Below are 15,255 nucleotides of genomic sequence, written 5' to 3'. Positions count from 1 at the left end.
GAAATCACTGCCTGCGTGTAAGAAACAAATTTAATGATATGATACTAATAGGGTTAGAAATTTCCCATGCAAATATTAATAATTTATATCTACTTTCATTTTTTAATACAGCTTGTGCTCTGTAACAAGAAAATACTGAGGTCTACCAGCCCCTTGTGCTGATCTTGTCCAGGGAGGGTGCAGTCTCTATCAGACTGGAGACAGCACGATAGCACTGGAGGCGAAAATTAGCATTTGGAAATCATGTCCTGGCCTGCAACCACGTTTCAAAAAAGAGACAATGCTTAAAACACAAGCACTGCTTGCATGGCACCAACCAGCAACAGATGATGGTGAGCTTTGGTGCTGCCCAGGCCCCATCCCACAGGCATCCCTGAAACACCTGCACCAAAAGCTGGGGCTGCTAATTGCCTCTGCAACGAACCCGAGTGAAACGAAGCCGTGGTCCAGGGGTTACAGATCACACCAGGCACTTGTATACATATTGAGGCAGTTGGCAGCAAAAGGAGCAGCCTGTGGGCTGCAAAGCCACAGGGATTTGGGCACTGGGGCATTTTGTTGTAAAAGTAGGGAGGGATTTGTGTTAAATGTCCTCTTTTCAGCAGTAAAAGAGTATCTTAAAGGAAGAGCAGTGACTGGGGACTTGAGGGGTTGAAAAAGAAGATAATTCCCTCGGACAAGCATAATTGCTGCAATTCAGAATGCTAAAAATGTGAAATTAGGAATAATCAATGGCTGTTTATGATCTGTGTCTATAGTGTGAATTCAGCTAATACGGAGTAATTACACTCTGCTAATTCCCGGTATTTGTCATCGTTCAGTTGCAGAGGAGTCCTGCAAAACAATAAAAACAGATTGGCTGCGCTGGACCCGCAGACTGTGGGCTTAGCACTGCACAAGCTAATTTCTCTATTAATGGTAAAAGCGGTTATGATTTCCCTTATTTATTTCCCTCTCCCAGCAGCAAAGCCGGCGTCAGTGGGCTGTGCTGCCAGGGCTCAGCGGGTGCAGCAGATGCGCTACACAACAGCACCCCCAAAAGCCAGCACTGCCGTGCAGCCGGGCACCAGGTCTGGCACACCAAACCCCTGGCCAACCAAACACCATCCTTCACCTCTCGTGAAAGTGCTTTTTCATCTTTTTGTCCAATATTGTGATATCATCTCTCCTGTCAAAACATTTCATCACACATTTCTTCTTCCAGCCCATTTGGTACAAGGGAACCCTGCCGGTGTTCCACCCAGGACGTCGATGAAACCTATGGGATGTGTCATGATTTTACTGGCACGATTCACTCTTCGGTCAATGAGACGCTGCTGTTCATTAACCTGTGAAAAGAGGGAGAGGAGAGGAGAGGTGAGGACTGGAGCAGGCTGATGTTTATTGGTGGGTGAATAATCCCCATGGCAGCGCAGGTGGGGAGCTGTGGACTGCAGGGACAATCCTCACCCTCACCCACCTCTCACATGTGGCGTGCAGGAAACACAGGTGATGTTTAGCACTAGGTAAACAGAGAAGTAAAAGGCTGTTTCCTTTAAAAGGTGCTACATTTAACATCTGCGGTACGTGGCTTAGCCCAGCATGGGCAATCTGAAACCACAGAGCCACAGCACTTTTCAGGGCAAAGTTTGCAAAGTGGCAGCGGACAAACCTTTCTTTAGAGCACCAGGATTTGTGATTCATTTAGCCCCGCACCTTGCAAAGCGGTGTGTCACTGCAGGAACTGTGGAGCCCCGCAGAGGAGGGATCTTCAGGGGGTATCCTTCCCCCAGCACTGAGCTCTCATAGGCAACAGCTCCTCAGAGGGACAGTCCTGCAGACACTGGGATTTTTTGGCAGGAGCGACCAGCACCCCAATGCTCCCCACCACCTGCTGAGGTTCTGCATGGGGCCCACACAACTAGTGCTGGCACAAGGAGGGAGGAGGAGGAGAGCAGCTCCTCGCCTGCCATCTCACTCCTGCCAATCCTACCACGGTGCTCATCACAGTGTGGTGACTTTACACCACAGATTATTCATTCCCCAGCCTGGCAGCTTTTTGATATCACATCTGGTTTTTTTTTTCTTAATTTCTCTTTCTCTGTAACCTGCAGAAGCCTCCCGGGGGGGAGCCTGCAGATGAGACTGATGGAATTCCATTGCACTGCACCAGGTAATTTTTTGCTGAGTCAAGACCAAGCTGATGTCCTGTTCCCAGCACTTGATGCATTCACTAACGTTATGCGCAATTTAAAAGCACCTTTCTGCTGTGTGCAACAGTGGATGGGCAAAACCTGGGCTACTGCAGGACACAGACACAGGATGTGAGTGGTCCCCACACCAGCACCAGCACTTGGCTGTGCCACAGCCACAGAATCACAAAATTGCTGAGACTGGAAACGACCTTCACAGTCATCGAGTCCAATCCTTAACCCAACACTGACAAGTCCCCGACTAAACCATGTCCTTCAGCACTATGGCCACACAACTCTTAAATATCTCCAGAGATGGGGACTCCACCACTGCCCTGGGCAACCCCTTCCAATGCCTGAGAACCGTTTCAACAAAGAAATTCTTCCTCACATCCAATCTCAACTGCCCTTGGTGCAACTTGAGGCCATTTCCTCTTGTCCTATCACTTGTTACTTGGCTGAACAGACCAAGGAGACACATCCCAGGAGAAAAGCACACAGCCCCCCAACCCTTCCTGTGGTTTCAGGGAGCATCCTGGATGAAATGTGCAGTTCCAGAGAGCAGAAGCATTTCACGCAAGGTTTCTTCATTGGGATGATGAGGCTCCTGGCCTTGCTGATGTTTTTTGCTCATTTCCTCTGCAAGCAGCAGCAACATCTCTATCTCCATAGAAGACCTGGGGGGGTCTCAGGTCCCTCGAAGCAGGAGGAGAAATTCATGGGCCAGCTCCTGCACAGGTGGGAAACAGGGAGACAGTGCAGAGACACATGCTGTGGAATGCTGGAGCTTGGGGCACTTTGTTATTGAGCCGAGCTAGTTACTGCCAGCAGCTAAACAAACTAATAGGAAGGATATTTCCCTGGAGAGGGAGGAGGTTTCTGATTTAGACAGCACTGTTTAAGCCCAGACTCTCACCGCAGCTAAAATTTCCTTCCGAGGGCAGTAATTATCCCAATGCAAAGCCCAGGCATGTGTTTGCTTTTCTGTTCCCCATCTGGCAGGTTTTGGTGTAGAGGCTGCAAGTTCCCCCGGACCACAGCCCAGCACCCCCTGCACCCTGGCCACATCCTGCACCCCTCACCCAGCACTGAGGGACAGCGCTGGGGGGAAGGAAAGAAAAGCTCTTCTCAGTGATGCCCAACAATAGGACAAGGAGCAATGGGTGTGAGCTGGAACACAGGAAGTTCCACTTAAACTTGAGAAAAAACTACTTTACAGTGAGGGTGACAGAGCCCTGGAACAGGCTGCCCAGGGAGGTTGTGGAGTCTCCTTCTCTGGAGACATTCAAGACCCGCCTGGACCCCTTCCTGTGTAATCTCGTTTAGTTTCCTGCTCTGGCAGGGGGATTGGACTGGATGATCTTTCGAGGTCCCTTCCAATCCCCAACATTCTGTGATTCTGTGAAAGCTCAGTGCAGAGTTTTCTGCAGAGAGGACCTTCAGGTATTAAACTAATTACCAGGGAGCAGCGTCAGTCCCACAGGGTCTCTGCTCCAAGCCCTCTGCAAGCTGCAGTCCCAAAGGCAGCACTGCCCCTGCTGACCCCATGTCCCCTCCACTGGCTCTTGGGTGAAAATTGCTTTAAAAGCTCCAAGAGAAGCTGTTTGTTTCTTCTAAGTGATGGGAATGGAAAAGAAAAAGGAAAAAGCAATAGGAACACTTTTGTTCTCGGCTGCCAGGTAAATGAGGTTCAGCTTTGGAAAATGTATAGAATCTCTACTGCTAACTGCAGAGCTGGAGTCTCCAAGGAGTGATTTCTTCCTTCAGAAACATAATCATAACAATAAATGATTAAAATGAAAAAGGTTTAAATCTATATCTACAGTTAACTCAGGACTCCTTCAGAGTTCAGGACTGTTACTGGATAAATAAATGCTTATTTGAAAAGGGAATCTCCAGCCTCCTGTAAACGAGAGCCAGTGAAGCAACACTTGGGGCCAACCCACACATGCACAGCACAGCCAGGGGAAAACCCCAGGGATCAGGTTATTCCAGATTTATCCCATGCTGGGGGACGCTTGTCCTGGCTTCATACCCACCCGCTCCCATTGCCGTGCCCTCCACCAGCCACGCAGCCCCATCAAACACAATCCACTGGTATAGTGCAAGTCCAGAGGGTCAGGCTGGTGCTCACCCTGCGAGAGGTTTTCCTCTTCCAATACAGTAAAAAAAACAAGTGCCAAAGTGGAGAAAACCTCCAAAGGAAACACATGGAGTGTGGCAACAGGAATGATTTTTTTTTTCCCCTCCTGCAGGACAGCTGCTCCCAATGACTGCCAGCCACCGTGCCCTGTAGGACAGCACGCTGGGGTGCCCAGCCCCAAGCCAGGCAGCGAGATAAAGCTCAGGGAGGTGCTGTGAGTCACAGAGGGCTGGACCAGGCTGGGCAGCCGCACCGCCACGCTGCTGAGCACATGGTACCCCAGCTCCCCGGGATGCCCCAGCACCCACGCAGCCTGCAGAGAGAGACGGCACGCCCGGAACACTGAGCGGTACGTAGGCTTGTCCCATCCCTGACCATGGAAAAGAGGTTTCTAGAGCATGACTGAAATAATGCCTTTCTGCAGCACTTCTGGACCAGGCTGGGCAGCCGCACCGCCACGCTGCTGAGCACATGGTACCCCAGCTCCCCGGGATGCCCCAGCACCCACGCAGCCTGCAGAGAGAGACGGCACGCCCGGAACACTGAGCGGTACGTAGGCTTGTCCCATCCCTGACCATGGAAAAGAGGTTTCTAGAGCATGACTGAAATAATGCCTTTCTGCAGCACTTTAACTTACTGGCAGGTTGGAGGGTTGCACAGGGAATGTTTCAGTGGTTCCTCCTTCTTGTAGTATGGAGCTGAAGGCATCCTTTCTGCAAGGTGCAGCTGTGCTGGTTTCATAGACAGAATTAATGAACTACCTGTGTTAACAGCAAGGGTTAAATCTGTGTTTCCACCCATTTCGGGCTATGTGGTGGAATCAGCTGTGGGACCTGTGGTCCAGGTCAAACCCTTTTACCCACCATGGCTTCGGAGGAAGTTGCAGGGTGTTCACTATACAATGCTCCAGCGCACAACCCGGACTGCTGGGACACCTCCCAGGCACTGACTAGGAGCCCTCGGGGTGCTGGCACCCAGGGCTTTGCTAGCTGCCAGAGATGCTTTTCAGGTCCTCCCATATGTGCAATTACTAAAATCCAGAGTCCTTCACCATGGCTGCCCAGTGGAGGGACTGCTGCATGGCGTGTGCTTTCAGCTCCAAGAAGAGCCTCTTCCCAGCAGCCAGCCAGCCTGCTGCCAGCCTGGAGCACCAACATTGCTGTCCCTGCTTTTGCCCTGGGCTTTTGGCACAGGCCACTTTGGTACAACCTGCATCCACGGCACAGGGATCCCCACCCAGCTGCAGTTGCCATTCCCATGCTGGAGGGGATGTAATCACTCTCCTCCATCTCTCATCGCCGCCGTAGCTCCTGATTCACTGCTCGGGGAAACCTCACTGGAGAGGTGAGCTCATGGGGATTTAGCTTTGTGCTCAGTGATACGTACAGAGACCTGGGCAAGCAGCCACCAGTGGCAAATGAAAGAACAAGACACAGAATGGGTGGCAGCCATGGATGGGTGATGCTCCTTTGGCAGCCGTGTGCAGGATGGGGCAGTCCCTGCCCTGAAGCAGGGATGTGGCTGCAGCAGGCACTGAAACCAGCCTGTGCCCTTTGCACCAGCCCCACAGCCCAGCTTCCCCAGCAGCACCTCCAGCTGTCACCTCCCACCTTGGCTGCAGTTCTGCTCCCATTGAGGCTTGGCCACTGTGGGTGGCCCCAGCCCCACACCCCTGCCCACTGCCGTGCATCCTGTTTGGCTTCTCTTTCAGGATCAGGGCCTCACCCCGGTTAACTATTGATTTGTGCTGGGGGCAGTTTCGCCATAAGATGCCCTCTCCAGCCATTTGGTGGATGCAGCAGCTGGCCAGGCATTTTTATGAGCTGAGGAATTTATAAACCCTCTGGCAAACAGCGCTCTCCTCTCTCTGAACTCAGCAAAGCTCAGTCAGATTGACTCCTTTAAAGACTAAAAACGGCATCATAGCATCCTCCATCCTCCTGTGGTGGGACCAGCTCTGGACACACAGTGGATGTGCACCCACCCCACCCCAGTCCCTCTTCTGCACCCGCACACTTCATTTCACAGGAAAATCTTGATTTTTGGAGCAGTGACATGCTGGCTGTGGACATGGGTGACATCTGGCAGCCGCTCTCTTTGGAGCCACATCCCTACCCTGCACCAAAATGAAGGCTCGTTCGTGGTCAGGGACTGGCTGGGAGAGAGGGGGATGTATGGGGCTCGAAAGCAGGAAAATAACAAAAAACAAACAAACAAAAAAACCCAACCAAAGAGAAAGGAAGTTTTCTTCTGCCCTGGGAGGAAATAGGAATATTCACCTGCCACATCCTGGAACACCTGCCTGTGAGGGCAGGAATGTGCCCTGGTTTCTTCTTGGCAGCAATAACTCGGCACTGCCAAGCGGCACTTCAGTCCTGAGCAGGCTCGGGGTGGAGCCTTTGCCTTACAGCCCCACAGAGCTCATTAAAAATATTTGTCTGAGAACCTTTTTGTTCCTGGAATAGTTTTTAGGCAAATAATTTTCAGGTTTATTAGACAAATAACTCTGTTTATCCCCTTCCACTGTTCCTTCCTTTCTCCCTCTCCTGCAAGTCGCTCTCTGGCAGGTACCAGAACACAAACCATCTTTTTTTTCTGCACAATCCTGGCCAAAAATAAAAATAAATAAATAAAAATCAATCTGAACAATTAAGAGAATATGAATATGATAGAAATCCCAGGACAGGGCTACCCTCCTGTAATGCAGCCAAGTTCCAGGAATTTCTCCACCCAGGGACCTTGCCCAATAAATTTTACCTGGGATTAAGGTGAAGATAAATAGCCCAAATAAATAAGTGACTTCCCTAAAGCTGTAAGGTTTATCGTTTTATTTTTTCCATTTCTCTCCCTCTGCAAAGAAATCAATATGTGCATAGAAAAAAAAAAACCCCACGAATTTGGCAAAGGAGAGCACTGTGCAATGAGCCCTGGTGGGGCTGATGTCCCCCGCAGCATCAGGGACCAAACAGGGATGATCTCACAAACCGAGGGGAGTTTTGCTCCACTTGCTGTGTCCCGATCACAGCCCATATCTGAATCCTTACCAGCTCCAGGCTTTGCTCATGGCACTAGGAGGGGAACTACAACCAGCTCCAAAAGCAAATCAATAACAATTTCAAAGACTTTGCAACTTGCCAAGGACGATTTTAAGGTCCGTTCTTCTGCCCCCGTCACACCTGTCACCTCATCAGGCTCTGGGCTGGGGAGCCAGGCGTGGGAGAGACTCCCTGTGTTTGAAAAGCAAAACCTTATGCTGGAAGGAGCAAAAGGAAAGATACAGCCCTGTCCCACCAGATCCAGTCACAGGCAGCATTTGTCCTCCAAAACCTTTAAATTGTCCATTTTCAGGTGTGTGGCTCTTCCACCAGCTCAGTGAAATGGGCTTGTTTGTGCCAGCTCTGACAGGAGTTTAAAACCCATTTCAGGGATACCGTGCAGGGAAGAGTTGCGGGCATCGCGGAACCCCGTGCCACCTCCTGCAGAGACAGATTCCCACTCATGGCCACCTTCCTCTGGGGGGAATAGCTGCAGAGAGGAGAAGTGAGATGCTGCTGGGAAGCAAGAGTGCTTATCCAAGACCCTATTGAAAACACACTGCCACAACACACAAGCGAACACAAATATTCCCAAACACAAATCCCAAGGCTTCCTTTACAACACAGACAAGCCATGAGGCCACCAGAGTAGATAAAAGCACAACAGAGGGGTCTCACTGGGCGTGGTGCTGAGCTCTGGCTTCGGACATCTGAACCATCACTGCTGGGATGCTCCTCTGGCCAGGCACTGGCCACCCTGACCTGCTGCAACCTCCCTCCAGGTCGCAGGACAAGCAGAAAAGCAGCAGCTTTCCACCTGCAGTGCAGATAGTTTTCCTCTTTGTTTTTAAGGCTGCCTAAAGCTCCTTAGGGTGCTGCTGCAACCTACCCCAGGGTGCAAAGGGGGAGCATCTCAGGAGGGTGCTGAGGGGGAATGTGGGCCAAGGGGGCCAAGAAAGGGCACTAAGGGAGGATGCTGCACGATGGTGATGGGCAATTCTCCTGAACAAAAGCCCACTGGGCAGGAAGCAAAGCTCTTCTCTGCTTCCTTATGACGCAGCAGCCTGAAATCAGCTTTCAGCCCAGCCCTGCTACAACCTGTTGCTCCTTATTTACCCTTCAAACAGGAAAAGCAACTCTCAGCACAGTCCTTTTACAAATTTTCTTTCAAAGGGCTGCTTTAGTTAACATTAGGTTCTCTAACTCTGAGCACACGTTTCACAGGTGACAATTTGCCTTAGGACACCAGGGTGGTTTCCAGGACGGACGTTCATCACGTTGCAACCCCAGATCTCGAAGGTAGGAGTGGGTCCCTAGCCCCTGGGAGCCCAGTGCGTGGGGTGGCAAATGCCCATCCCATCCGTCAGGGCAGCAGTGGGAAAGAGAGGGGCAGATGGACTCGTTTGGGTAGGAAATAGCTCATGTTCCAAATTACAACCACTCCCCATTTGTGTGGGTGAAGATGCTGGAGGATTTGGACAAGTGGAAGCATTTCTGTTCTTAAGTCAGGCATACCCAAAGCTCTGCCCAGCTGAGCGGCACTGCCCTTCTTCCCTTCCCTTTCTGGTTTTAAGGAGGATCAGCTTGTTTCTGCAGATTCCTCTGACTGGGCAGGGCCAAATTGCAGCTTGTTCTCAGACAGCATTTTGCAGCCCCTAGTAGCTGAAACCTACTTTGCATCATTCCAGAAGGAAACGCAGCAAAGCTGTGATTCAAAATCCACTCCTTGAGCTCATCACTACCAGCAGGATAGAAAAGCATGATCCATTGCTGAGAAAAGGATGCGAAACAGGAGCACACAGGGCACTGGGCAGTCACGGGGAAGAGTTTAGAGGTTTCAAAATGCAGCGAGCTCAATCAGTGCAGCCTGCTCCAAGGTATGGGAGCCAGGGCTTCAACATCAGGGTGGGACTGAGCACGGGTGCCTGACAGGAATTTATACATCTTTGGTGACCTCTTAGTTTTTGCAAATATGCCTAAACATAGCAATTATTTTTTCTTCTAATATCTGCCTGGCTTTGGCGGGTTACAGGTGTGCTTTATGGTATTTCCTTCTTTGTCCTCAGGGTGACCTGTGACCCCTGTCCCCCTCCCTCAGTTGTGCTCTCTCTCCCCACCACCATGCGGGTGACAGGTAAGGAGGGAGACAGAGATTTACTTTTCTCTGTCCATTTTTCTACAGTTCTTTATGCCTCCTTCTCATTTACATGACCCCTTTCAAGCCCAGCTCTCCTGACCTTCCCCTGCCAGGGCCATGGGAAAGGGCTTTTGTATACGCATCAGATTTTTAACAGATTTGTGTAGATTTCAGCCTGTTGTATTTTTCCCAGTGAAACCCTCTGCGGCTGGGAAGAGATGGCTATTGAGACTTTCCTGGTTCCATAAGAGCCATTCAGTTGCAATATGAGTATATTTTTCCACTCTCTTTCCATGCAGGACTGGAACGTTTTGCTCCGATGAGTGCTGCTTTAGAGCCAAATGCCAATCACATTTGTATTAGCAGCTGCTCAGCTGTAGCTAGTGACTAATTGGGGGATAGCAGCCTTCCCAGCACTGGGAACCTAAGAAATATTTGGATTTACCTAGCTTTCTGACTAATTATCAGATTTACTTTAATGCAGAGAGAAATATGAATAGTGCCTCCCAGTAGAAGGGTAATGCCTATCTGAGCATCGACACACGCTCTAGAGATATTAATTAAGAGATCAGAATCCTTTTAGAGGATGAAGGAAGGAGTGTCAGCTGCCTTCCCACACCACACAAGCACTGGCTGTCACCCTGTGCTTGGTAACCTAGGGACCCATGGACCAAGCTCCCAGGAAGCCAGAGGGATGGTCCAGTCCCTGACCCATGCTGCTGCTGCTGCTCTCACCTGGCTCCTCTCCCCGCTCTCGCAGGCCTGATCCGGTACACAGCACTGTTCATCATGCTGCTGGGCGCGTGGTTCGTCGTGCAGATGTACTTCGATAGGAGCTGGAAAGCTGTCAGCCTGCGGAGCTGGCTCGGTGAGGCTCCAGCTGGATCTGGAGGGAGGGTGTGGGTGGCCCCATTGCAAGCCAGACCCCCAGAGCTGTGTATAGTTGCCATGAACTTTTGCACTCACAGTCCCTGGCCAGGGCTATAGCCACCAGCTCTGATCCTCAGGGCAGGGAAGGGACAGCACGGTGGGAAGTTGCACCAGGGTGGGTGGCTCTGGGGGTGCTTGCAGTCACAGGGAGCAGCTTTGGAGAGCTGGTGGTGAACAGCTGCTCCTGGCTTGGGGGAAGAGCCAGCAGCTCTCCAGGGTGTCTAACCCTCCTGCTTGGTACCCACAGGTGCCAACGACAAGCCCAGCAGTGAGTACCGCTCTCGACTTCATCTCCATCACACAAGGCAAAAATCCCACCCTTCCAAACACAGGGGAATTTCATCATTGCAGACAGCAGCAGTGTCTTTGGTGGGCTCTGCAAGCACACGAACCTTCATGTGATCCCCCTTCCCCAGCAGAAACATGCCCAGGCCACAGGCTACAGCAGGAAGCAGGTCATGGGTCCCATACGGGCAGCGTAGCACAGGTCCCTACCCTGGCCAAGAATGGGGAAACTCCAGGCAGAAAAGCCCCAAGGGGCTGGCCTTGAATGAGTGCCAGCTCCCAATGCTCCCTGGAACACACCCTCTGAAATGCCCATGGCAGCAACCCTGTGTCCCACTGCTCACACACAGAGCAGCACCCGGCACCTTGGCCAGCTTGTCCCCCTCTGAAATGCCCATGGCAGCAACCCTGTCTCGCACACAGAGCAGCACCCAGCACCTTGGCCAGCTTGTCCCAGCCCACCCCAAGCCTCAGCACCATCAACTTCAAATAAGAAGCTGGTCCCAGCCCCAGGAGGGGCTTCTTGCTCCTTCATGCAAGAAGCTGGTCTAGGAGTTACCCCCTTAGTGGGCCACTGTGCCTGAGTACCAGCCCTAGTCAGCCCCCTGGGGACACAGCTGGTGTCCCCTGTGAGGCCAATGCCATGGCTTCCAGTTCTGCTCCTCCCTCGCAGGCCAGCAGCTGCCCCAGCACAAGTGCAGGAATCAGAAGAGCTGTCCCCAGAACTATTTTGCCTTCAAGATCATCAGCGGCGCCGCAAATGTGGTGGGACCCTCCATCTGCTTTGATGACATGGTGTAAGCAGCACGTGGTGGGGATGGGGCAGCCATGGCTGGCCTGGGCTTGAACAGGGCGAGTTTGGCCTCTGCTGAGCATGTTGATGGCCATCACAGTGCATTTGTGGTTAAAGACATTTGGAAATAGTAGGGATTTTGCTATCGCTTCTGGTGATATTTTGCTGTCTGCAGCCACTTTTTCCCAGGGCAGTGTCACTGGCACAAGCATCTCCAGGGCATCCCTGCACTTACTGGTGCTCTCTGCTTTCCTTTCCAGCCTCCTGAGCAGTGTGAAAAACAACATTGGCAGAGGCCTGAACATTGCACTGGTGAATGGTGAGTCGGGCGGGTGCTAAGCCCCCTCTCCCCACGGCCAGGGTCCCTTCCTCCCTCAGGAGGGGACAGACCACCAGGGACCACATCCCAGGCACTGTGGCTGAGCCAAAAGTGCATCAGTCCAGCATTGCACGGGGTGCACGGCCACAGTTATGGCTGCAAGCGTCACCAGTGAGATGGGAACAAACCCACCTGGTGCACCATGGCTCCGTGAACTCCACCAAGCAACACATTCACCATCGCAGCAAATACAACACACCGAGGGAAGAGCAAAGCATTTTGCAGCAGGAACCTCAAGCTGGTGGTCAGGCAAAGCCTGGAGCTATCCCAATGCAAACTCACTGTTCTTCCTTTTGAATTTTAACCTTTCAGGAACAAGTGGGCAGCCCCTGAAAGTGGACACGTTCGACATGTACTCCGGAGGTAAGCGCGGTGGCTTTGCTGCTCGGCGGCTCCCAGCCAGAGCTCACACCAACACTGCTGGCTGCCGGCTATTGAGGCTGCTCCTCTGTCGTGTGTTTAATGATAAAGTCTAGTGGACTTTGAACAGGATTGCCAGCTTGGGCAGTAAAAGCTCAGTTTTCCCTGAGGCCACTGAGCCCTGAGTCCTCCTAATGCAGCCACATCTGGGGTTGGCTTCTCCCTCCTTTTATGTGCACGTAATAGCCTGAAAAACATTAACTCCACTAAACTGAATAAACCAGGGCACCTGAGATCTGAGAGGGGCTACTTTCTGAGGTGAGGTAGTTACACTAATCCTGAGATTTTGCAACTTTCAACTCAGTTTTCATATGGTGGTGGTGGTGGCTGAGCAGCAGCTTGTTTCCCTGCCTTTCACAGGAGGGTAAATGAGGAGCTCAGGGCATGGTATGTGAGATGCAGCCCTCAGCCCCAGCAAGGCCGGGCACAGGGAGCAGAATCTGGTGGCAGCAAAGGCCATGTCCCTGTGCCTGTCAGCTTCAAACAATCTTCCTAACAGCAAGGAGATGCCCTGAGCCAGGACAGCACCCGCTCAGGGCATCTCGGCTGGAACTGACCTGCAGGATGCTGCAAATCCCACCGTTGTTGCAAAGCTGTTACCAAACCTCTCCAGAGTTTTGGCAGGACTCCTCAAAATCATGTGCTAACACCACCCCTATAGTGCTTTTGATTTACCCTTTGCTTTTTGAGCCTTTCCAGGGATCAATGGCCCTTTCTGCTTTTTGGTTTTGCAACCTGTTCTTAGTAACTCTGCAGTTTTAAGGAGAAGCACGAATATCTCAAGATTTCCAGCTGAGTTTTCAAGCAAGACACACAGCGGGAGAGGCACCGCGAAGGAGAAGACAGTCGGCTCCTGTGCCACTAGATGGGGCGTTGGACTCGAGCATCCTATGGATGCAGGATGAGGAATAATTCCCACAACACAGCTGAAGGCAGGATCGCAGGGCAGGCAGCTCTGCAGTGAGCAAGCTTGTTTCTCGTGTTGGGAAGTAAATTCCCGTAACAAGATTTCACAGTTAGTGAGCAAGATTTAGGCAGAAATACCCCCTGCAGTTGTTGTGCTGGCAGGAGAAAGCATCAGCCCCGGGCACTGCAGGAGAGCCCAGGTGGGAACACAAGATGGGGAAAGCAGCATCTGGGAGCCCATCCTTTCCCAGGCCCCTGACCCTGAATCCTGGCCAGCAGCAGCACAGTCAGGATATTTCCCACTGACCCAGAGGAGGTTCCCCAGCTGCCATGCAGCAGCCCCTGTTAAATCCTTTTTAATTCTCCTAACGCTTTTCTCCCCTAGACATTACAAAACTGGAGACCTTCCTCCAAGAGATCAAGCACGGCACCATCGTGCTGGTGGCCAGCTATGATGACGCTGCCACAAAGTGAGTTTGGCCCCAGGAGCAACACCTGGCTCCTCAAAAACCAGCAGCTGGAGGGAGCTGGAGGTGCTGCTACCAGCAGCAGAGAGGGGACAGAAGGGGACACCCACCTGGCACCACACTAACTTCTTCTTACCCTCTTTCAGGATGAATGACAAAGTACGGGCACAATTTGCGGAGCTGGGCAGCAGCCACGTGAACAATGTGGGCTTCCGGGACAACTGGGTCTTCTTGGGAGCAAAAGGGCTGAAGAATAAGAGCCCCTTTGAAGAGGTATGTGGCCCTCTCCTGACACCAGCTCCAGAGGATCCCATCCTCTTCATAGCACGTCCTGAGCCACACCACCTACCTCCCTGCAGAAGATGTGGGCCAGTGGTGTTATCCCCCACGTCAAGCCAAGCTGAAAGTTTTGCCATGCTGCAAACTTGACACCAACCCCCTCATTCATTATTTCTCTCTCTTTTTTTTTTTCCCGGAGCACATAAAAAATGATCAGAAGACAAATAAGTATGATGGCTGGCCTGAGCTGCTGGAGATGGAAGGCTGTGCCCCCAAGAAGATGGATTAGCATCAAGCCCCAGCCTGCAACAGAGGCAAGACCAGTTTCACAGGTCCCCAGCCCCACTGTGGGGACCCCAGTCCCATCACACCAACCCCGGCCCCCCCAGCACTCAGTCACACAGCCCAGTGGTGGCTGCCCATGCCCAGGGACTGGCTGTTCCACAGCAAGGGCTGCACAGGGCTTGGAGAAGAGCTGCACAAGTAGCTACAGAGCCTGAGCAAATGCCTGGCCAGGTTTCAGCTGAGCTGTCCTCATCTATGGGTCAATTTGTGGTATTTTATTTTTCTGTCCTTAAACTAAAAACTTCATAGAAGGTTTTTCAGATTTATTAAATAAGATATCTAATTATAAAATTCTACTTTCTCACTTCCATTTTCAAGCATAATCCACATTTTTCCCTGCAGGTACAACATGGCATATCCTCTGCCACCAGCCAGGCATCACCATCACCCATCCCATGGCACTGCATATGGGTGCACCCCCCACCCCCTCCCCATACAGCACAGGACAAAGTCATCCCTGGGGATGCTCAGGCCTTGGTGGTTTCTCCCCAGATCTCCTGCCAACCCCACCGCTGTCTCCTACAGCCACAGTAAGACCAGATGGCCACAGGGATGGCTTGCAGCAATGTAGGTTAACATTTGCAGACTGAAGCATTTCTCCCACCCAGTTGTATCTTTCCTGGGTTAAATCCAAGCTAAATCCTCTGTGGCATGTCCTCAGAGGCAAGGATAATGCCAGCAAGGTGCCAACCTGACTCTGTCCAGCAAAGAGGGAGGGATGGATGTGCAAGTTGCTCAGACAGCTGAAGTTGTGCAGCATAACCAATAGGTGGGAGCCTTTTACTAGGAGAGACGGAGCCAGCGTCAGTCTGGAGTGATACAACACCCCTGCTTCTGGTGTCCCTCTTTTCTCCGTGAGCTGCACCCCAACCCGGCACTGGCCAACACTGCTGGGACAGGAGAGATCTCTGCCCAAACACAGGCCAGCAAAGCCCCACAGACCTCCTTCCAGGGTGGTTTCCATC

The 15,255-nt window shown here is 51.8% G+C and overlaps 1 protein-coding gene across 1 annotated transcript; it reads left to right on the top strand.

The window, feature by feature from the left end:
• Positions 1 to 9,191: 9,191 nt before the first annotated feature.
• Positions 9,192 to 14,234, top strand: LOC104532475 (FAM3 metabolism regulating signaling molecule D). Its single transcript, XM_010177700.2, has 10 exons — positions 9,192 to 9,226; positions 9,416 to 9,483; positions 10,169 to 10,354; positions 10,664 to 10,684; positions 11,375 to 11,498; positions 11,755 to 11,813; positions 12,186 to 12,236; positions 13,585 to 13,669; positions 13,813 to 13,939; positions 14,145 to 14,234. The coding sequence occupies exons 1-10, from the start codon at positions 9,192 to 9,194 to the stop codon at positions 14,232 to 14,234; spliced, it is 846 nt and encodes a 281-aa protein (XP_010176002.2).
• Positions 14,235 to 15,255: the final 1,021 nt, after the last annotated feature.

The sequence above is a fragment of the Antrostomus carolinensis genome, unplaced genomic scaffold (assembly GCF_000700745.2).
Source record: "Antrostomus carolinensis isolate BGI_N321 unplaced genomic scaffold, ASM70074v2 scaffold4841, whole genome shotgun sequence".
NCBI lineage: Eukaryota > Metazoa > Chordata > Aves > Caprimulgiformes > Caprimulgidae > Antrostomus > Antrostomus carolinensis.
This window is presented reverse-complemented; position numbering and strand designations above follow the sequence as displayed.

What these genes read in the sequence shown, in the direction of transcription:
- LOC104532475 (XM_010177700.2), top strand. Translation starts at nt 9,192, where the DNA reads ATGCAGCGAGCTCAATCAGTGCAGCCTGCTCCAAG. An exon ending in GAACATTGCACTGGTGAATG is followed by an intron (nt 11,814 to 12,185) that starts GTGAGTCGGGCG and finishes TTAACCTTTCAG; the next exon opens with GAACAAGTGGGCAGCCCCTG. An exon ending in TATGATGACGCTGCCACAAA is followed by an intron (nt 13,670 to 13,812) that starts GTGAGTTTGGCC and finishes ACCCTCTTTCAG; the next exon opens with GATGAATGACAAAGTACGGG.